A 23,150-nucleotide genomic window follows, 5' to 3' on the forward strand; every position below is an offset into this window, starting at 1 on the left:
ACTGCTTAAACTTACTTTTTATCTAACATTGTCAGGGTGATTAAATTAAGAAAGATTAGACGAGAAAAGACATAAGCTTACCTTGGAGAAAGAATAAGTGCATAATCCACATTGATGGAGACAACAAGATAAGCAGATTAGTTAATACTGAAATAATTTTAAAATGTGTCTTGGAAGAATCGGTTCTAAAGTGCACTTGCTCAAATCATGGTTGAATAGCAATTTTATTTTGATATAACGGTAATGAAAGTTCTTGTTCTATAACATAGTTGAATTACATTGGTATCTGAATATTTGTTATTTCTTCAAAGATATTCATGTGCAATGTAATACTTCGGGTCACATGATATAACAGTGCTCGCCATACCAGGTACACCAGTGACATTAATTACCTCATACAAAAAGCCTGAAATTGTAGAGTTCTTTTTCGTAGACTGTGCCCCCAACTTAAGATAAACGTAAGAGAAGCATTACATTTAAACGTTTCATACAAACATTGAAAGGTTTTAAGGAAATCTATTAAGTTCTCCATATCAGCTGTTATCATTATTTTGAATGTATCAGTACTCCGTGGGTCATCACCAGTTTTGTGATTCGCCATCCTCTGCTTTCTCAGAGATTTCGTCCGTCCTGCTCCTCCACTGCGGGTGCGAGCCGTCACCTCTCTCTTCAACTGTGCGACGGACCATTTCGACTGTTGGTGCCCTGAGGTCATACGCCCAGCCAAGAAGTGAAAAAAGGTCTATAAGACCTGTGGTGAGGTTGAAAGTATATCGCCCTAATTCGGCTGCTTTGTAGTCCCACGGAAACACGTGATGGTAATTGTGCCACCCCTCACCCAACGCTAGCACCGCCACCGAAAGATTTTCTGTAGGACTGATTCTCCTGCAACATCATACAGTAAAGTATTTATCTTTGCATTACGCGATGGTAGGGCTCTAGAAGCTAATAAAGAAGAGGGAACAGAATATCGGATGATAATATTCTTTGGATTGGATATTAACAAGGAATCAAAATTCAGCAACGATTTAGAAGTAATTTTAACCAAGTTTTAGCAGCAAACAAATTTGATTTCATGGCCAAAATGGGCAACGAGATAAAGATATGAGAGGGATCAATGGGGGTGAAGGGTGAAGATGAGAAATAAATTATTACCCATGGGACGTTCTAAGGTCTTTACCTTTTTTTATTGCTAGTGGGGTGGGACTTGTACTGCGACCACTTCTGGCCTATTGTACCAGCCCAAGATGATAGGTGAGGGTGATTGTGGAGCAATTGATGGAATGAAGATTGGCAGGGGAAACCGAAGTACTCGGAGAAAACCTGCCAGCGCCACTTTGTCCACCACAAATCCCACTTGACGAGACCCGGGATCGAACCCGGGCCGCAGCGTTAGGAAGCCAACGACCAAACGCTTGAGCTATGGCGCGGCCCGAGGGCTTTACCTTAGTAAGAATATATTGGAAATTTACCTGGAGAATGATTTGCTATATCTTGCTGTAATATTTAATAGACTGGAGTATATTTACTGGGTTAAAAAGCAAAGAAAGACGAAAGGTGCAAATATTAGTATGCCTTAAGTCGCGCATAAGATCGAAAGGCACATGACGATGCAGATCAAAGATCTTGTCGATGATTCGTCCACATGTGCACCTCTCTTCTCCTCATGCTTAACCCTTTCCATGCTGTTTTTCAAGAAACTTTACATTAGCACATTTGCACGATATCTTACCATTGTTAAACAACTATCTAATACGGAATACGAGTATTGTATTGAGTTGACTGTTAACTGCTGAGACATGCCGAGACAATCTCCTTTCACGGGATATCTAGTAGAGGGTATGTATCATGAAAAGTGCTAACATGATGAAGCCTGGATATACCCAACGTTGATAACACTATTCAGTCACCTGTCATAAGGCTTGTTGCCCCAAATGTGGGCTGCGCTGTTTACTAGCCATGCGAAGTTCAGTCCTAAAACGTAGCGTACCACACCCATACCCAGCGCCGAGTACTGCCACTTTTCGTCCCACAACAAGGGAGGTACTGCTATGGGTATGGCGAAACAGAAGATTATCTTGAGGAGCGTGAAATATCTGGAACAAACAGAACAAAATTCAATGTGCAGCCTTCTAAGAAGTATCGCATAGTGACAAAGTGGTGAAGCCAGACGTTTCTGAGTAACTTGCCTCCTTCAGAGCCTGAAGAGAAAATAAATTAGTGTCAGAGGTTTTTATACGTCATCATCCGCTAACTGATGGTTCGATCCATCGACACCCACGCAGTATTCCAAAACATCTATTCGATTGTCCTCAGGTCAACGGATGATCGCCAACGCGCGCATATTGGCGGTACTTACGACAGTCATGTCGGCCAGCTGTTCTGGTGTGTGATAATGCAATGTTCACTATTTTTCATTATATTTTGCAACTTTCTGAATAAAATTAATGTAGTTGTGGGCCCTACAGTCAAAGGAATTTGTCTCTGTTCTTTACTAATTAAGCACTGCGCCATGAAGCCGAATGGGGGAGTGGATGTATAGATCCACAGTTTCTTGACCTCGGCACTAGCTTAAAATGAATGACAAACTTCACGCCCCGGCCGCTTTACCCCCGGTACCGATTGGATAGAAGGTTGGGTGGACCTCAAAGCCGGTCTGGACGACTTGGAGAAGATAAAATCCTTTACCCTATCGGGAGTCGAACTGCGACCCATTTGTTGTCCAGCCCGTAGCCAATCCAAGGAGACGCAAATGTTAAAATCTGGGTAGTGTGCCAAAGAATCGCTAATCGACCAAGTTTCATGGAACTAATTAATGTAAGTTAAGGTGGATGATTATATAGGAATACTACTGTTACTTACGGTTCATTGGTCCAGAATGAACCTAAGGGTCACGAAATATGATGGTTCAGATCTGCGTAAAAATGGCATCTGATAATTTTGATGATCACCCACCCAAGACAGACATAACTAGTTTCTCCACCACTGGCCAGCATACTCATGTTACTACGTTTACAGATGGTGCATATAGACCATCCTGTGGGAAGTGCTGTCACAGAATGTTAAGTACAATAAACAGAATAAAGCAGTTTTCGTCGTGTTTGTTGGCAAATCCTACGGCCCTTTATAAAATCAATAGGCTCTATGGCGCTGTATGTTTCGGAGGAAACCGAAAGGAGCGGTTGAACAGCTGCCACTCATACTAACCCTTCAAGAAAACCTGAGCTCATATCTCAGCCTGCAGACCACCAATTGTGGCAGATGTTCTTCGTGGTTCTCCTTAGTTCCTCCAGGCAAATTTTGTCCACAATTTTCCCAATCCCTTATTCGCTGTAATCGGCCTATCATTCGACGCTACATAACTTGAGCTACTCATAGAGTCGTTTAGTAAATAAATAAAGAAGGGGCAGAAAAGTATGATCAAGTCAAGAATGATGAGATTGGAAGGAGGGCGTGTAGCACGAATGGGGGAGAGGAGGAATGCATGTAGGATATTGGTGGGAAAGCCGGAAGGAAGGAGACCACTGGGAAGACTAAGACGTAGGTGGGTGGACAATATTAAAATGGATCTTATAGAGATAGGATGGGAATGTATGGATTAGATTGATCTGGTTTAGGATAGAGACCAGTGGAGGGCTCTTGTGAACACGGTAATGAAAACTCTGGTTCCATAAAATGCTGGAAAGTTCTTGAGTAGCTGCAGAATTGGTGCCTCCTCAAGAAGGGCTCAGCTCCATGAGTGAGTGAGGGACAGAAAAATAATAAAAATAATGAGTAGGCTAAGAGATGGCTGCCGTGAAGTTACTGTGGAAGACCTCCTGGTTATCCGGTATTCTCCTGAGATCGGAAACTTTTCCCTTGGGAAGACATGTTTACATCGTGAATACTACCTTAATCTGCTCGGTATCTCGTGATTATGTGTTGAGAGAAGTGCCTGAAAATAAGGTCGTTAGAAAGGTACTACTGCAGAGACGCTGCGTCCATAGTGGTACAGTCCACGCGCCGTGCCACTGGTGTCCATCAGACACAACAACAGACATCCATGTAGCCACCCTTTCTACTACGGGTGTCTGATGTGTTTACTAGGGGATCCGCTTCGCACACTCATGATCAAAATACAACACCAAATGTAAAAATAAAGATGCATAATAAAGGTTTCAAAAAGCTCTTCTAAATAAGCGTTTTTCATGAAAATTACGGCAGCCGACGACAGAGAGACTCTCATTAGTAGACTCAGCTACCGGCTGAATTAGTATCACTTGCAACCAGCAGATATTGCATCTTGTCGGCGCATTGTGTAACAATAATCTTACGCGCCATCGTAAAGATTTTATTGTGCACAGATGTACCTACACATTATTCCACTCTTGCTAAATGGTGTCCCACAAGATCTCGTGACACAATGTTGTCAGACGAGAGAGTAACGCGACGCATCCAAGAACATCCCGGTCATTTCCTTCCCTACTCCAGACGGTCCAGACTCATTCCAGTTTCAGCTCACTCTTCTTCAGGCAAACTTATGCTCGGGTATCTAAAGGCGCGTCCACATTACTCGTGCTCGTGTTCGTGCTCGTGCTCGCCAGGCTTGTGCTCGTCGGGAGACTCGTCTGGCTTTCATTTGTGCTCGTAAAACTTCGTCCACACTACTTCAGTTGCTCTCCAGGCTTCGGCGCGTGAGGATTCGTATATTTACTCGTAGTGTGTATAGGCTGTAGTCGTATTTTAATTTATTGGCTACAGTTTTTAAATTAAAAATTTAAAATTTGCTTGTCTCGTGACTTGTCATATCGTCCACATTACTCGCGAGCACAGCGACTCACACGAGCACGAGCACGAGTAATGTGGATGCGCCTTAAGTCGAGTTCTTTGACTGTCTCAATTGAGCCTACAAGAGGTTGCAATTAATAGCTTCTACCCCGGTTCAAGCAAGAATATAAATGGATTCTTCTATTGGACCCGGAAATGCATCGTAGTCAGTTAGGAACTTGGGCTCTGGTGTCCTCTTTAAACAGATTTTTAAATTGCCAGTGGGGTGGGACTAAGTCCCTTATACTGCGGCCACTTCTGGCCTATTGTACTAGCCCCAGATAATAGGTGAGGGTGATTGTGGAGCAATTGGTGGAATGAAGATTGGCAGGGGAAACCGAAGTACTCGGAGAAAACCTGCTCCAGCGCCACTTTGTCCACCACAAATCCCACTTGACCAGANCTGTGATCGACTTTTCAATACATTCCCGGTATCTATCTATCTATCTATGGCTCTACAGCCTTTTGTTGGACATTAGCCGCTTTTCCAGTTTCTTGTACTTTTACACAGACTGTAGGTCTGTAGGACTCCTTGGACGAAGGATCATTCTGTCGCAAAGCCGCTCTTCATATACCGATGCGAAATTCAGACATAATCACACAGGACTTTTCTTTACTAAATTTGCCTATACATAACGTACCCTGGTTCACAGAGTAGCTGAACTACAGCTGCTACTCCGTGAGAGAGACATTCCATTGGTTTTAAGAACGGGAAGTAAGGACAGGTGTTACAACTTCCACATGGGAACAGTTACTTATTTCAAGCAGCAGAAGGAGAGAGGAGAACCTGTTCATGACGTTGCAAAGTTGCTAGAATGCTCTGGCGACGTATCTGATGCCGGTCAGCGAGCTTCGCACGAAGTTTCAACATTGCCGTAAACTTGGAGTTGTGTCACTCTTGTAGAGATAAGCTGTCACTCATCCTCCTGTTTCTTCAAATCCTACAACTCAGTTACTCTTCTCCAAAGAACTGAAGACCACACACTGTCTCGTCTTCTCCTAGCTGAAGTGTGTTATGTACTTGAATCTATATACACACATATATATATATATATACATATACGTATTTTTTAATTCGCTTAGTGGGGGGTGGAATCCAACTGGATCCACTCGGCACGGCGGCCACTGATGGGCCTATTGTAGCCTGCCCCTGCTGATTATGACGATGGAGAATTTCATGGAATGAAGATTGGCAGGGGAAACCGAAGTACTCGGAGAAAACCTGCCAGCGCCACTTTGTCCATCACAATCCCGCTTGACCAGACCCGGGATCGAACCCGGGCCGCCGTGGTGGGAAGCCAGCGACTAACTGCTTGAGTTATGGCGCGGCCCCGACAGCACAGTGTTGCTATCAAGGAAAGAATAGTCATTCATATGCGGTAGGAGCATAACAACTTGTCATTATCACGTGTAAAAAAAGAAGGATATTTTGCAATGCAACCAAGAGCGAGTACTTGTCAAGTAGACAGATGCATGTAATTTTGAAACCTCCAAGTTAATTGTAATGGACCTAGAGTTTTGCTACAATCTTATTAATAGAATATGTTTGGTCTAGAATTTTGTGTTGAAACCCTTCATGCACACAGCTAGTCCTTCTTGAGATTTTGAATAACACTTTATAATTTTGTCAGTCGTTCAACTACCCAAAGCTCAATATCGCGTTTACATAACATGAACCTGAACCAACCGATCCAGTACTCCTCCTGTACCCTACACCTTTAAGATCCAGTTTAATATTATTCTCCCATTTACACCAAAATACATCACATTTCCGCTTTCCCCAAATGTACACTCGCACTGTATGCAACTGTAAGACGGATGGCAGGTACACCGCAGACATAAATCCCCCCCCCGCCCTCGCCATCTCTCTTATTGATATTAGTGCGAAATATGTTCATGGCCATTCTTATCTCTGTGAACATTGGAAGTACTACTAACAAACTGATTATTAATTTCAGATGTAGAATCCAGACTATTCCAAATTTTAATCCCTTTCCAGTATAACAGGAATACGAAAATCAAATTTCATAAAAGAAAATGATAGTACGGCGCATTTGCTCAAAGCCAGAACTGCAGAGGCAGAGAGACAGCCGTTGCTAGGTAATGGCAGGTACACACGCAACAGAGGAACGCGTTACGTATGTTGCGACGTCAAGCAACAATAGAAGATATGTTGCAAGTAGCGTTCTCTGTGGATCCGCGCCGCTCTCGTTACCACACAACTGTGCGGTAAACACATCTCTGCAGCATGAATCAACAGGCAGCAGTAGAGGAAGCGAAGTTTTCTGCGGGTCTGCCCCGAGATTATATAACCAGGATCTCAGACAGAATTAGAACCGAGTCGAGTTCCGTAGTTGGCAGTTGCAGCAGAGAATTGAGAGAGACGGCAGTTGAAGATGATTGAGAACAATGGCAAGAAAGGAATCAGGCTGTGTGCAGAAGACTTCATGTGTGACTTGAAGTGACAGGGAGGCTTATGTATACGTTGTCAGGATACAACCAGTGAAGATCGAGGACATTAGTGTGAGTGTAACGGTGTAATTTGGAATGAGCGTGCCTCTAGGCTCAGTTAAGATAAGTCTGTCTGCGCAGATTCTAAATTATTTTTATTCAGACCCTCGCAGTCTTGTAAAGTCGTTCCATTTAATATCGCTAGATGACGCTTGCCGTCGTCCGAAAGAGTAAAAACCAAAAGTGTAGGAAGTTCAAACGACTGAAGTGCCATGCAATTTCAGTGGAGAATCTAGCCTCCAGACTCATTAAAAAAATAATTAATCAACTAAATATCTAACCAACGGGCTAAACGTGTTAATTCCATGCACATGAATTCTTTTTAGAAGTTGATAGTCGTCTAGCTACTCAAGTTCTCTGCATTTTAAGGGACCCGAAGTTTCATAACATTTTTCACAAGAGCCCGCTCCTGGGCCATATTCTGAGGCAATTTAATTTAGTCCTCACCTTCGCACCCTACTTATCTTTTTCTTTCCTTTGGCGCTACAGCCTCAATTTGGGCACTTTCCTACCTCTATGAAAATCTAAGTTTCACTTCGGCTTATTAGATCTTAGGCATCCGGAAGGACTCCTTGGGCGGGTGATCTGCTCTTCGCAAGGCCTCTACCTGTACACAAATACAGAGAAACGCGCCCACACAGACACACACACACACACTTAACATCCATGCCCTTAGTGGGATTCGAAACCACGATCCCTTCTTCCGAACGAGAGAAGATAGTGCATACCTTAGACCGCTCGGCTACCGTGACCGGCACCCTACTTATATAACGTCAGTTTATTGTTGCTAAACTGTCTACATCTAGATCTTCCGAGTGGTCACCTGCTTTCAGTTTTCCGACTACTATTTCTCATATATTCTCATCAATCATGCTAATATATTTTAACATATATTCAATTAAAATAACAGACCATATTCATTAATATGTATTTGGGAGAGGAAATTCTGAATTCACGGAGTGAATAGATCCAAATCCTGAATCAAAATTAGAAGGTGCATTATGTGAAAGTGTGTGTAAACATACAAAGACTGGTAGTTGCAGAGCTCGTGTTCTCAGTTTAATATTTAAGATAACAGTGGCCTCATTGTCTGAAGCACGTATAGCATTCGTATTGCAGGAGTGAATCCTGCTCTTGGCAGAGGTCGGTCTATATGTACGAGTGATAAAGAAAAAGACAGCTCCAATGTTGTTCCCATTCTTAAGTAAACACTAAAGCCACGAAGATGTATTGTGGGTGTAGGTACACCTCCACGCATTCCCAAACTTCGACACTGGACGGATTGAGAACAGTCAGCTTCACGCCCCAGCAGCTCTTACATCAGGGAAAACACCTCCGGTTCCCAGTGGATATTAGGCTGGGTGGGACCCAGAGCCAGTCTGGACGCAGTAAAGAATAGAAAATATCTCTCTCTTACCGCAAATTAAAACATCATTCCTTGTACGCCAAGCCCGTAACCTAGTCACTGTACTGTCTGAACTATCCCATTACGATCTTTGTTGAGAGGAACCTTACGATAGGTCCAGTGTTTCTTCAAATGAAAGACGAAATGCCTAAAAGAGTTCAACGTTTCAGAACACAGTCCTAACGGGATCATACTGAAGTAGCTTATCCGTGACGGCTGAAGAAGAAAAAAATCAGCGGTACTGGAGTGACTTGCTTGTGTTAAACAGGAAGTCAAAGGAAATTCGGTACTTGTTCCTGAAGCCATGACAGTGGCTGACGAGAAAGAAGCTTGCATACCATCACGAATCTACTTCTATCTCGGTTTTAGGTGAATGAAAATCCCGTCATTCTGTCACGCTACGCTTGTTCTGCATGTATAAATCACTGAACACACCGTGTTGCTCTACCTCGATCTGCAGAAAGACGCCTTTTATTTTTCTCTTTGTCTGTGGCTCTACAATCCTTTGGACCTTGGTTGCTTTTTCAATTTCTTTAACCTATACATAGTTGGTAGGATTCTTTGGAAAGGGGATCAGCCCTTCGTAAGGTCGTTACGTACACACAGGACAACACAAACATAGAATAAACACACACAGATATCCATGCTTCGAGTGGGACTCAAACCTAAGACCCCAGTATTCGAGTAGGCGAAGAGATTTCCTGCCTTAAACCGCGCGGCCACTGAGATCGACTCAGAAAGAAATTATTTCAAAATCTAACTAAAAAAATCCTTCAGCTACAGGTGAATTATCTAAAATTTATTCAAGAACAGGGGCTAATGCGTTTAGCCCATGAATTCCGTTAAAGTATCAGCTTATTCATAACGTGATGACCAGGGCCAGGATTTTAATGACATGTCATCTTTTTTTCATTGTGTCCTATGCGATGCTCTTAAATATATAATTCTTGGACATCAGCTGCTGGTTACAGAAATGTAAATTTTATAGGTAATTTCAAGGCGTAGTGCTTAATTATTTAAGCACAGGGACAACTTTACCTTGCCTTCGATACTGTATAGTGTAACTACGCTCAGTTCTCTACATTTTATGTCTCTCCTTCGTAGTTAGCAACTCAATCCACATACACACGCAGCCGCACATGCGCGCGCTCGCTAAGGACAAATCTGCGAGTTTCCCATGAATCATAAGGGATATACCTATATTTTCTGCTACGATATGTACTTGCATTGTCTCCGAAAATTATTTCTAGCACTTCCGTTATTATAATCTTGTTCATCGTCCTGTACATTTATACATAAATATACATATATACAAATCATGCTCTGCCACAAATGTACCACTATTCTACCTCTATGGTCCATCCATGTATTAAGCATTTTTTTCGGGAATATGGCTTACGCATATTACCAATATGAAATGTTCTACTTAATGCATTTCTAAATGACGAGACTTGTAGAAGGAAAAGTAACAATTTTAAATATACAGTCGTTGGTTTAAAGTATAAATTTACTGTCGATTTTATTTGCTAAGATTTTTTTCGACAGATGTATAGAAAGGAACTTGATATACGAGTAAAATGAAAACTAAATTGGAAGCATCTTTCCAAAATATTTTTAAACCGCGAAAGGGTTCTACTCAAATTCGAACAATTTTAAAATTATATCAAAACCACAATTCATTGACGATATTAATTTGTGTCACTTGAAATATCCTTCTAATATAAATGATATATATATATATAGCGAAGGTATACGTAGCATTTTCATTACAGCGAAAAAGACACGTGGCAAAAATAACTTGCCCTCTCAAAATAACTCCCGTAAATATGCGACTCAGTGACAGCATTTTCAGTACTAATCTTATAGTGAGTAGCTGTCAAAGTGTCAGAGAATTTTTAATCGTCATTGTGTTATCAGGAATTAGGTTTCAAACGGAAATGACAAGCAAGACGAATACTGAGTGCATTTGAATTGCATAAGAGTGTATGTGGGAATGAGAAGGAATTTCGTTAATTACTTTCCATTTTTACTAAGGGCAGAAAAGTGTCATCACCAGGACCCGGATTTTGATGACCTGAAGATATTAAAAAATGACCTATAAAATGAACGAAAAAATCCAGAAAAATGACCTAAATGAGAAAAGAAAGGACACTTCGCTTCCATGTTATTCACATTTCAGAAAACATATGAAGAAAAATTCCCCAAAATGGCCAAAAAATGGCCAAAAATGACAAGAAATAACCTTAGAATTCCAAAAATTACCCCCAAAATGAAAAAAATTATGTTAAACCTAAAAATGTCAGAAAATGAAGAAAAAAATACCTATAAAATTTACATTTCTGTAACCAGCAGCTCATATCGAGATTTATATACGTATTTAGGATCATCGCATAGGATACAAGGAAAAAAAGATGATATATTTTCGAAATCCGGGCCCTGGTGATAATTAACGGGAAGCTTTCAAGCAAGTTATAGCAACGACAGCGGGTGCAGATTTCGAGTGGGCACCGGATTCAAATCTCGGCCCGAATACCAGATATCTCGATTGAGATCTTTTATGATTGCCTCATTTCCTCCCGGCAAATTCCAGAACACTACCTTAAATAAGGAAGCGGTCGCTTTCATTCACATCCTTTGTATTGTATTATGCGTCATATATAACTGAGCTACCGAAAGCTTCGTTCATTGAACCAGGAATAAATAAATAAATGAGGATACTCTCACGATTTATGGATTGTGACTATTAGATAAGCTTTAGATTGATTGACCACTTGTATACACAACTCGGAACTACAGGCAATTACAGCGATATCGCTGATCTACACACTTTACAGTCCACCGTTACACACACACACACACACACTATTTTTTCTGACTTCACTAGTCGTATCCTGGCAACGGATTTTAAAACAGGAATTATATGAGTCTCACTGAATCATACGCTTCAAACATTACTGTATTACAGCACATGTAAAGACTTCTCCTCACTGCCGGACTTTCAAATTTCCTCTGAACTCGCTCGACTCCTCCGTCATCTGTCAACTACCCTTGACCTGTCCGGCATGGGTGACCCTACCAGTAGCTACGCAACCTCCGAAATAGCTCTCAGGGTCCCAGGAGCACTCAAACCCCACCATCACAATAAGGTGGAGACACCATCGGTGGGGCCATCGTATACTATACTTAGAATAGTAGTGAAGTTCTTGTTTATGACAAGAGGGAACATGATATACATATATATTTTGGCCTTTACAAGTATGGATGGGAAATTGTTGTCATCGTATAAAGAATAATTCAATTCAGTTCAGTTTGTTTATTAAAAATAAGTAAAAGTAAAGCTATATTTGTAACAGGCCGTGAAGGCCCACAGGGTTGTGAGACGTTGAGAGTCCCACATTATCTAGACCAAGGGTATCCGAACTACGGCCCGCGGGCCACATCCGACCCGCGATGTGATTTTATCCGGCCCGCGAAAGGATTGTGCAGAAATGCGCCAATTGAACTAATTTTCCAATGAGTACTGGTAAAAAAATACTTGTTCATTGATTTCATATTCATTAATTAACACTGTGTTTAAAATATATTGATATTCCATATTATGTTAATATTATTCACAATTTTACTAATTCTTGACCGTATACTGCGCGGTATTTCTTCGTACTTTTACGGCCTCGATCGGCAGTGTCACTTCGTGGCAATGTAGGTAGCGCGAGCAGTTCGTTACTAGCCGTCTTGTGCACAAGACTGCTTGCAGTGGTGCAGTGTAATTGTAACAGATCATCATCACCGCCGGTGTCGTACTTATTACCATTTTTGTATTAAAGGCAACTTATCCCCAGTTTTGTTCTAATTGTTCCGAGAATTACAATAGTAGCGAAGAATGTTAATAAGGCTACCGGAACTTTAGTCCATTCTATGACGGCCGGCTTGCAAATTTATCTCCATTTTTGGGACGACATATCTGTGTGAACAAACTTTTTCCCAGATGAAGTACATCAAGTCGAAATACAGGGCAAATTTATCCGATGAACATTTAAAGTCCCTACTTGTGATTAGCGTTTCAAAATTTTAACCTCAATTTAATCAGATTTTAAGAATGCAAAAAGAGTTCCATCATTCACATTAATTGTTTTATTATAATTTGTGATGAAAATATGAGCATTTGCTGCTACTGTCTGTTTTCATTAATATATGACGATTTATTCTCATGTACTTTGTATTTAGTTTATGAAATTCTGTGCTTTCAATAAAACTCATATACCTAGAATTATTAATTTCTCATTTTATCCGGCCCGTTGAAAGTGCTGAATTACCTAATGTGGCCCGCGGTTCGAAAAGTTTGGAGACCCCTGATCTAGACAATCGGCTCAAAGATGGTGGTAAGGTTGTCAGCCTTAAGTTGACGTTTATTCCAATGCCCAGGAAACTTGATTTTACCGAGGCTAAGGCTTATCGTCCTATCAGCCTGTCGTCTTTCTTGTTGAAAACGATGGAGAAACTAGTGGATAGGCATATCAGGGACGGGGGGTTGAGGACATATCCTCTACACCGAAACCAGAATGCCTACCAAACAGGTAAATCTACCGAAACCGCACTACACAATGTGGTAACACGCATAGAAAGTGCGATTGAACACAAGGATATTGCCTTAGGAGCATTCCTTCATATAGAGGGAGCTTTTGATAGAACCTCATTTGATATAATCAAACAGGCTGCTGGAAAGCATAGCACAGAGCCTGCAATATGCAGATGGATCAATGCTATGCTGGAAAGCAGAACCATAGCTGCTACATTATGAGGAGAAACCCTGGGGGTGTCCGCGTCTAGGGGATGTCCACAGGGGGGCGTACTTTCGCCTCTGCTGTGGAGTCTGGTCGTCGACGATCTCCTTTGGGGACTTAATGATGATAGGTATTATACAGTAGGATATGCTGATGACATAGCAATCCTCATAAATGGAAAATTCCTTTCGACCCTATCAGAGCATCTTTAAACAGCTCTGTACATGGTCCAATGATGGTGCGAAGGAACAGGTCTTTCCATCAACCCCAATAAGATGGTAATTATACTATTTACTAGGAAGAGAAATATAAAGGGTCTTAAGGAACAGACTCTCTTCAATAAGACAATCCAGCTCTCCAGCCATGCGAAGTACCTTGGTCTAGAATCAGACAAGGGACTGACATGGAAAAAGCGGCTGGACAAAGTCATTAACAAAGCCTATAAGGCTTCTTTGGACATGCAGAAGCATATTTTGTAAAACTTGGGGACTGCAGCCACACGTTATACATTGGATATATACTGCGGTTTTGAGACCCACAATTACTTACGGTGTCACAGTATGGTGGCCCAGAGTTAAACTCAAGACAAGCAAGACAGAACTTAGCAAATTGCAAATGTTGGCTTGCTTAGGTATCACAGGAGCATTTCGAACATCTCCAACAGCTGCACTGGAAATACTCCTTGGACTCCCCCCAATGCATTTACAGTTGGATGCAAAAGCCAGGGCAGGAATTTACCATCTCCAGTAAGTGAACAATGAAAACCTAGTTCTGATGGTTTCGGCCATGCAGACATGACTCAGGACATGAAAAAAGAACCCATATTACAAATGGGGTCCGACAAAATGATACTGAGACATGTATATGAAAAACCCTTCACTGTCAGATTTCCTGACAGGAGTGAACTGGAAGACGGGTTTCGGCCCGATAGAAAAGGGGGACTGATCTGGTATACAGATGGTTCCAAGACAAATAAGGGCATTGGAGCTGGTTTGTACTGCCATGGCACGAGGCGGAAACTTAATTTCAGCCTTGGGCAGTACACGACAGTATTCCAGGCAGAAGTATATGCCATTAAAGCATGTATTATGGAGAATTTAAATAGGAACTATAGAAATAGGAAGATCTACATTCTATCTGACAGCCAAGCTGCACTTAAAGCGCTTGACAAACACCAGATCAATTCAAAATTGGTCTGGGATTGCCACCAAACCCTCATGGAACTGGCCAAACATAACAGGGTACAACCGATATGGGTGCCGGGGCATGAGGGTATTGTTGGAAATGAAGCAGCAGAACAATTAGCTAAAATTGGAGGTGAACATCCGTTCATAGGCCCTGAACCAGCCTCTCTATAGGAGTTTTCAAACAGGCAATCAGGGACTGGACTAACATAAAACATAAGAAATACTGGGGATCCTTAACTGGACTCAGGCAAGCAAAGGGACCCATACGAGGACCTTCCACTGAAAGAGCGAAGGAACTGTTGAAGCTAAAGAGAAACCAGCTACGATGGGTAGCAGGACTACTTACAGGACACTCTCACCTCAAAGGACACCCGTTCAAACTGGGACTAAGAGATAGTCCCACTTGTGAGAGGTGTCAGACAGAAAACGAAATAGCCACACACATCCTGTGTGAATGTGAGGCTTTAGCTTATTTAAGACTACGCCACTTGGGTCAGTACTTTATAGAAACAATTGACTATTTTGATGCCCCCACTTCCAAAATCCTGCGCTTCATCCGAGGCGCGGGGTTGCTGAGGGAATAATTAAAAAAGGGGAAGCACAATAGACCACTGAGGTCGAGGTGCAAGGGCCGAGAAGGCCTACCCCTCATACATTCATTCATTCATTCATTCATTCAAGGTTGTCAGCCTTACGCGCCGGCCGCACTTTACTCCCCAGGAAAATTATTTGATTAATTCCTGGTACTCATTTCTGTTAGAGGGTGAGTCGATCCCAGGGCCATAGTGCGGCTGGAAGGATTAGGTAAATTGAAAAAAACAATGACCTCATCGGGACTTGGACCCGCGACCTTCCGGTTTGTAGCATAGCCCCTCAACCAACTACGCTACCTTTAAGGATGTTGAAAATAGCTAAAAGGTCAATTAAAGAAAAGTACTGTGAAGAAAGGGGGAAAAATTAGAAGAAACATAAGACAAGACGCATAAAAGGAATTGAAATTAATGATATAATTACGACTGGAGGTCTGGATAAATAGCAGTTCTTAGCTATTATTATATGCTATTAAAAGATTTAACAATCACGGTTAAAAACGAACTCTCTATTTAAAATACCGGTATGTATGGACACGAAATTTATGTCGTCGGCATATCTCGCTGAAGGGTTAAGGTTTGAGCGAAGTCTCTGAAGGACATAGTAAGTGCAAGTAAATTAACATTATCAAGACTGGACGGACAACTTAGTTTATTAAAAAAAAACTAATGAGAATTGAAAGATTTAGGAAATAGCGCCTGGATTGGAAAGTTGACAGAATCAGTCTAACTAATATGTCGTCATGAAATGCCAATAAAGAATCTAATACACAATTAGGCTGCAGATTTTCTCTGAATTTATTTTAATTTAGATGAGCCAGTGAAAGGAATAGCCTCCCAAGCGACAGAAGAGTACCCGCTTGTAAACTGCACTAGGGCATTATACAAGTTCGTAAGGTTTTCGATGGAAAGGAAAAATCGGCGAAAAGAATCAAACCTGATATTCATAAAGCCTTTTGAAGAACGTAATCCACATTACTATGAAAATGAAGCTTTTTTTTATTGCTAGTGGCGCGGGACTAGGTCCCTTGTACTGCGGCCACTTCTGGCCTATTGTACCAGCCCCAGAATATAGGTGAGGGTGATTGTGGAGCAATTGGTGGAATGAAGATTGGCAGGGGAAACCGAAGTACTCGGAGAAAACCTGCCCCAGCGCCAATTTATCCACCACAAATCCTACTTGACCAGACCCGGGATCGAACCGGAGACGCCGCGGTAGGAAGCCAGCGACTAACAGCTTGAGATATGGCGAGGCCCTAAAATGAAGCTTACAGCCTAACATGATTCCAAGATCTTTAATGAACTGGGTGTGTGCAACTCTATTAGTTTTACTAGCAATGGAAGCAACTGTAGTTTCATTAATATTTATGTTCTTACTATTATGAGAACACCGTTTATGAAGAGTGTTAACATTACAATCCATGTTAAACGGGTCACTGGCAGTGAGTAAACAAACAACGCACAGAGTTCATATGGAGAAGTTCAATCTTAGGAAATTAAATGAGGTAGAGGGTAAAGAGCAGTATTGTGTTGAAATTTCATACAGGTTAGCGGCTTTGGAAAACTTAGACACTGAAGTGGATGTTAATAAAGCTTGGGAAACTATTAGAGTAGCCCTGTCCAACGCGATGCCCGTGGTATATTTTTCTGTCGCCCTCCGTAACCACATATAATTGAGCCGATTTTTAACATTAATTCAAATTGTAAGACAAGAGACATTTTTGAACGTCTGAGTACTGTTAAATATTTTCGAAAAATTTTATTATCATTNTATTAGAGAGAATATCAAAATTTCTGCCAAAAAGAGGCTAGGTTATTATGAACTGAAGAAGCATAAGCCATGGTTAGATGAAGGATGCTCAAATTATTAGACCAAAGAAAACAAACCAAATTGCAGTGGTTACAGAATCCAAGCGAAATAAATTTGGATAATCTAAACAACACAAGACGTGAAACCAGCAGGCATTTCAGGACTAAAAAATGGAATATCTGAAAGACAAAATTGATGACATCGCAACTGATAGTAGGAAGAAGAACAATAGAGACTTGCATAGATGAATAAAAGACTGTAAGAGGGGTTACTAACCTAGAAATAACGGTGAAAGTTGAGAATGGTAATCTGCTTGCAGATTCCCACAACATTTTGAATAGGTGAAAGAACTAATTCCCTCAGTTATTGAATTTACATAGGGTCAGTAACGTTAGGCAGATAGAAGTACATACAGCTGAGCTGTTAGTATATGATCCTAGCCCTTTTGAGGTTGAAATTGCTATTGCAAAATTGAAAAGTTATAAATCGACAGGTAGTGATTAAATTCCGACAGATCTTATTTACGCATGAGGCAAAATATTAATTTCTAAGATCCATAAGCTAATTACTTTTATTCGACGTAAGGAAAAATTACCTGATCAGTGGAAACATTCTATTACTTGTGTTATACCAGTTCACAAGAAGGATGAAAAAACTGACTGTATTATTTGTCGAGGGATATCACTACTATGAACTGCATACAAAATTTTAGCCAATATTCTTCTCTTAATGTTAAGTCCATACATAGACGAAATTACTGGGGATCATCAGTGTGGGTTTCGACGTAAAAGATCAACAACTGATCAGAACTTTTGCATTCGTCTGATACTGAAAAAATGGGAATGCACTGAGACAGACTTCAAGAAAAACCATGATTCAGTTAGGAGGAAAGTATTGTACAATATTCTGATAGAGATTGGGATACCCAGGAGACTAGTTTAGCTAATTAAAATGTGTTTAAACGTAACATACAGTAAATTTCCTATAGGTAAAGGGTTGTCTGATAAATTTCCTATCCAGAATGGTCTAAAACAATGAAATGCTTTATCGCCACTCCTTTTCAATTTTGCTTTAGAATACTGAATTTGAAAGGTCCAGAAAAACCAGGCGGGACTGAAATTAAATGAGACACATCAGTTGCTTGTCTATGCTAATGGTGTGAATCTACTGGGTGATAATATAAATACCATAAAGTAAACACATAAATTTTAATTGATGCTAGTAAGGAGGTTGGTCTAGAAGTAAGCATAGAGGAACCCAAGTATATGTTGCTGCCTCGTCATCAAAATCGTGACATAAATAAGTAACAGATGTTTTGAAAATGTGACGCAGTTCAGATATTTGGGAACGTCGATAACAAATCAAAACCTGATTCATGAAGAAATTAAGAGGAGATTTAACTCGGGTAATGCTTGCTACCATTCAGTCCAGAACATTTTGTCTTCTCGTCTGCTTTCCAAAAACATAGAAATTAGAATATACGAAACTATAATTTTGCCTGTGGTTCTGAATGGGTGTGAAAGTTGGCATCTGACATTAGGGGGGGAACATAGACTGAGGGCGTTTGAGAACAAGGTGTTGAGAAGAATATTTCAACCGAAGAGGGATGAAGTGACAGGAGGTTGGAAAAACTGCATAATGAGGTGCTTCATAAATTGTACACTTCTCCAAGTGTAATTAGAATGATCAAGTCAAGGAGGATGGACAGGGCATATAGCAGGAATTGGAGAGATGAAGAATGCATGTAGGATATTGGTGGGAAAGCCAGGTCGAAAGGGACCACATGGAAGACCAAGACGTAGATGGGCGGTCAGAACTAAAATGGATCTTAGAGCGATAGGATGGGTTGATATGGATTGGATTGATTTGGCTGAGGATAGGGAACAGTGAAGGTCTCTTGTGAACACGGCAATGAACCCTCTAGTTCCATAAAATATTGGGAACTTCTTGAGTGGCTGCAGAATTGGCGGCTCCTCAAGAAGGGCTCAGCTCCGTGAGTGAGTTAATATCACACTGCAAAAGCATGCAATCATCAATATTATTGATATTTTGGTACATCTTAAGGTCATTTTCAGGCAAAGGGTAGTTGAAATTACAGATGGGCCTGCATATAGTATTAATAAAACTAGGAATTCTAGGAAGAACTAATAGCCTACTTTCCTCTCACTGTATAGTATCTGATACGGCAAGAAGAAAGAAAAGTTTAGTATGTACGCATAGTGAAGTCAACAAACCAATATAATTTTGGAATCTTCAATGTTGGTATTAGTGACGGGGGATGATTTTATGAAGTTCCATTGAGATGGTCTCAGATGGCACAATATACCAAGTTTCATGAAGACTGGTCTGGGCATTCGAGTAATATTAAGGTTCTTACCTCGACATTCTGACAGGCTGCAGTTTTGATATTAATAATAGTAAAATTTATGAAGTATGTCGTTAAGATCACCTCAGACTGCATGATACGTCTATGTACCAAGTTTCATGATGATTGATCCAGGAATTCAACTACAAAATATCAAGGGCATTACCTCAAGAATTTGAAATGTTGTAGTTGATACTACTGATGAGAGGAATTTCGTACGTAAGTATGCCGTTGGGTTGGCCTCAGATGGTATGATATACGTACAAAGTCTCATGAAGGTTAGTGTAGTCATTCAGAAAATATTAAGGTTTCGCTTCACCAATTTGAATGTTTGCAATGTTAGTACGAGTATTACGAACCAGTCAGAAGTTAGCAGGGGGATACGCATGAAGATATACAGAGACACAGAGTGCAAGATGATCTCATGAGCCTATTTTATTATTTTTTCAAAATAAGGAAAGTAGGCTAAAAAATTTTAAGTGAAGGGTCCTTATGTAGATTCTTGTGGAGTACCATGCTTGACATCATAAACAGAAGAAATTGGTATGAAAGATAAGAGCAGATGCTTGTAAGAAGTGGGGTTGTTTGAAACCAATTAATACAACTATGGAAAGCCGAAAACTTCTTAGTTTACGAGGAAATAAAGAAAGGGGAATTATGTCAGAAGCGTTACTTAAATCGAAAAAAAATAAATCAGTTTCTCATCGAGTACTAACTGACTGTAAAGTAGTGTTAACGTAGGTGACCGTGTTGTTCGAAGTTGAGTTATGTGTACGGAATCCATGCTGAAGAAAAATCCAGCTTGTATAAAAGAAGATAAATGAAATAGGTAATGACTTTGGAAAGAAATGTTGAGTAAGGAGACAGACCTACGTATAGTTACTAACCACAATGCTAATGTATCTATCTATCTATGGCTCTTCAGACTTTGTTGGACCTTGGGACCTCTTTTTAATTTCTTGATTTCTTACATAGTCGATAGGACTCCTTGAACGGGGGATCAGCCCGTCGCAAGGCCGCTAAGTGCACATACAGGAGAGCACAAACAGAATAAACGCACACAGACATCCATGATTGAAATGTACTTCGAACCCACGATCCCAATGTTTGAGCGGGCGAAGACAGTTCATGCCTTGGGCCGCTCGACCAGTATGAATGGCCACAATGCTACTAACTTCCTTAACAAATAGAATAGCAAGCTGTTTCCTCATGAATGGGAAAAAATAAGAATGTTACCAGAAGTGCAGTGCGTACAATCAAGTGCGCGCCGCAGTCGTGGGGGGGGAGTTGCATCCGTTCTGCGGTGGTATCACTCACGGCAAATTGCAGCCGCGGCGCGCACTTGATTGTACGTACTGTATTTCTACCAGAAATGGAAGCCCATATAAATAATGTTATTGATATAAATAGATTAACTTCTGTATTTTATGGGCAAGTGATATTATTACAGGTACCGTATTATTCTTATTCTATTTGGTACATCTAACGAACCCCGTGGACAGTCCTTTTTGAGAAGCTGGTAAAGAAATTCCCCGCCGTTTATGGAATAGAACGCCATATTACTTTCTTCACAAAACCATGCCATACATGAAGAAAACACTTACAAAATTCGTAGCATATTATTTCACATCCTGCTTGGATTCATTCTATCAGAATTTGGATAATACCCCACGGTTTTACACTTTTCCAGCTTTTCAGAACCATTTTCAACCTCATCAAAACCAAACTCGAGTACTGGAGTAAATGTACATTTCAGTGTTCTTAAAATTACTACAGGGCAATGAGCACTTCTATGCACTTAACGTCATTTACTGGACGGTGAACTTCGGGTGTGCTTTAGGTCAGTTACTCCATATGCATACAACAGCTGCCTGAACTATTATTTCTCTCGTCAATTCAACATACTTAGGAAATTTGCATACTATTATTCTAATATTTTCAGACTGACTATGAGGACAATTCTGCCTGCTATTTAAGGACATCCTTAGCTCTAGCTCCTGAGGTACAGCGGGCGTAGCGTGAAGCTGAATACTCCTCCATCCAGAACTGAGATTAAGAATGACGGGAGTTTTAGAACCGCTTCAACTCTGCGACCTCAACTCACGGTGTCTATGCACAGAAGCAACCATGTCTGTATATGCAGTGAGGGCATACGAACGTATGAGTTGAGGGCATTAAAATCACCATATAACATAATTCTTTAAATATATATATATATGATAAATACTTGAAAAACTTTGTCCCTTCTTGAGTTCAATTTTCTGTAAAGTGGAAAGTGAAGACGAGAAATTGCGAATTCTGTGTTTACGAACAGCTAGATCGGAAGGAACAGGGTAAAATTTAGACTGTTAATGGACTGAAAGTACTCGTATATCCCGAAGTATGACTTTCCTGCCAAGTTTTCGTAGAGTTCATTATCCGTCGTTATGAAAGGCAGCCTTTTTCATGTGCTGTAAATCAATAGTAACGAAAGTTTTGCGTAAAACTAGGTCACCAAATTGTTTGATTATTAATTTATAGGTTCAGTTACAGGAATAATCCTGAGAAAACTACAAAGTCATCGTGGCAATTGAGATATTGAAGACACTTTATGTGTGTAGGATTCGATGTTCTCACAGAGGTGCTTATGAAGAATTCTGTCCTCTGGATATAACGCCATGTAGTTCGTTGAAACCCAACTGACTTTTCGGAGGAACATAACGCCTTCATCTTCACGGTCGAACAATAAGTCAAACAAGGACCCAAGGTGAAAGCAAGTGAGAAACAGAGCCAATGTATAAGTCGTGTTCCACTACGATGAAAGTTCCAACAAGGGCGGGGGGGACTTGTATGAAAGAAATAAATTGTCGAAGAAAAGCTTGTGGTCCATTCACTTGTTGCTTTAATTGTTAAACAAAGCGCGACACATCTGCTCTGATCAAATAACTCCGATAGCGATTCGTCAAATAATGTTGTCACGCTGTGCTGCAGCATGACGTCATAGGCGTACAGATTTTTACTAGAGAGCATAAGCACTTTTGTTCCTCAAGGTACTAACTTAAGTACATTTCGTACGCCGCTTCACAGAAAGGCAGCCAATGACGGGAATCATTGCTTCATTGACTGACAATTTTTCTTCTAAATGTTGCTGCAAACATCGGTTCAGTACCGCACTGAATAGAGGCCGCATTTTGTAAAATTTGTTTCTGTTATCTGCAGAATTGTGCATGTTACCCACTCTGAAGATTTGATCTGAGGTGACACATTCTGCCTCTGGCCATGCTGTATATATACAATTGACTACTTATGGCGATATCTCAGTAAGAATTTACTCTCGCAAATATCAGGAGTCTTAGTGAAAATATGAAGGCCAGACAGGGTTTCTGCTTCTTATTATGTTTATTTAAGCTCGTTTTGTTGTGTAAGGCATATATATCTGTCTTCTCAGCAGTTTTCTTAGACAGGTCATCAGGTATATATTTTCGATAAGATATTGGTGGGAAAGCCAGAAGGAAAGAGACCACAGGGAAGACCAAGGCGTAGGTGTGTGGACAATATTAGAATAGATCTTAGAGAGATATGATGGGATGACATGGATTGGATAGAGCTGGTTTAGGATAGGGACCAGTGGAGGGCTCTTGTGAACACGGTAATGAACCTTCGGGTTCCATAAAATGTTGGGAAATTCTTGAATAGCTGCAGAATTGGCAGCTCCT

The 23,150-nt window shown here is 40.8% G+C and overlaps 1 protein-coding gene across 2 annotated transcripts in view; it reads right to left on the reverse strand.

The window, feature by feature from the left end:
- Positions 1-205: 205 nt before the first annotated feature.
- LOC111869929 (acyl-CoA Delta(11) desaturase) overlaps positions 206-23,150 on the reverse strand; it is an 85,095-nt gene continuing 62,150 nt past the window's right edge. For both annotated transcript variants that reach the window (XM_033753609.1, XM_023861821.2), the window contains exons 5-6: positions 1,911-2,096; positions 206-885 (exon numbers count right to left, since the gene is read on the reverse strand). In XM_033753609.1, coding sequence (XP_033609500.1) covers positions 579-885; positions 1,911-2,096 — 493 coding nt within the window. In that variant the 3' untranslated portion in view covers positions 206-578. The remainder of the gene's footprint in view (positions 886-1,910; positions 2,097-23,150) is intronic.

The sequence above is a fragment of the Cryptotermes secundus genome, unplaced genomic scaffold, assembly GCF_002891405.2.
Source record: "Cryptotermes secundus unplaced genomic scaffold, Csec_1.0 scaffold979, whole genome shotgun sequence".
NCBI classification, from domain to species: Eukaryota; Metazoa; Arthropoda; class Insecta; order Blattodea; family Kalotermitidae; genus Cryptotermes; species Cryptotermes secundus.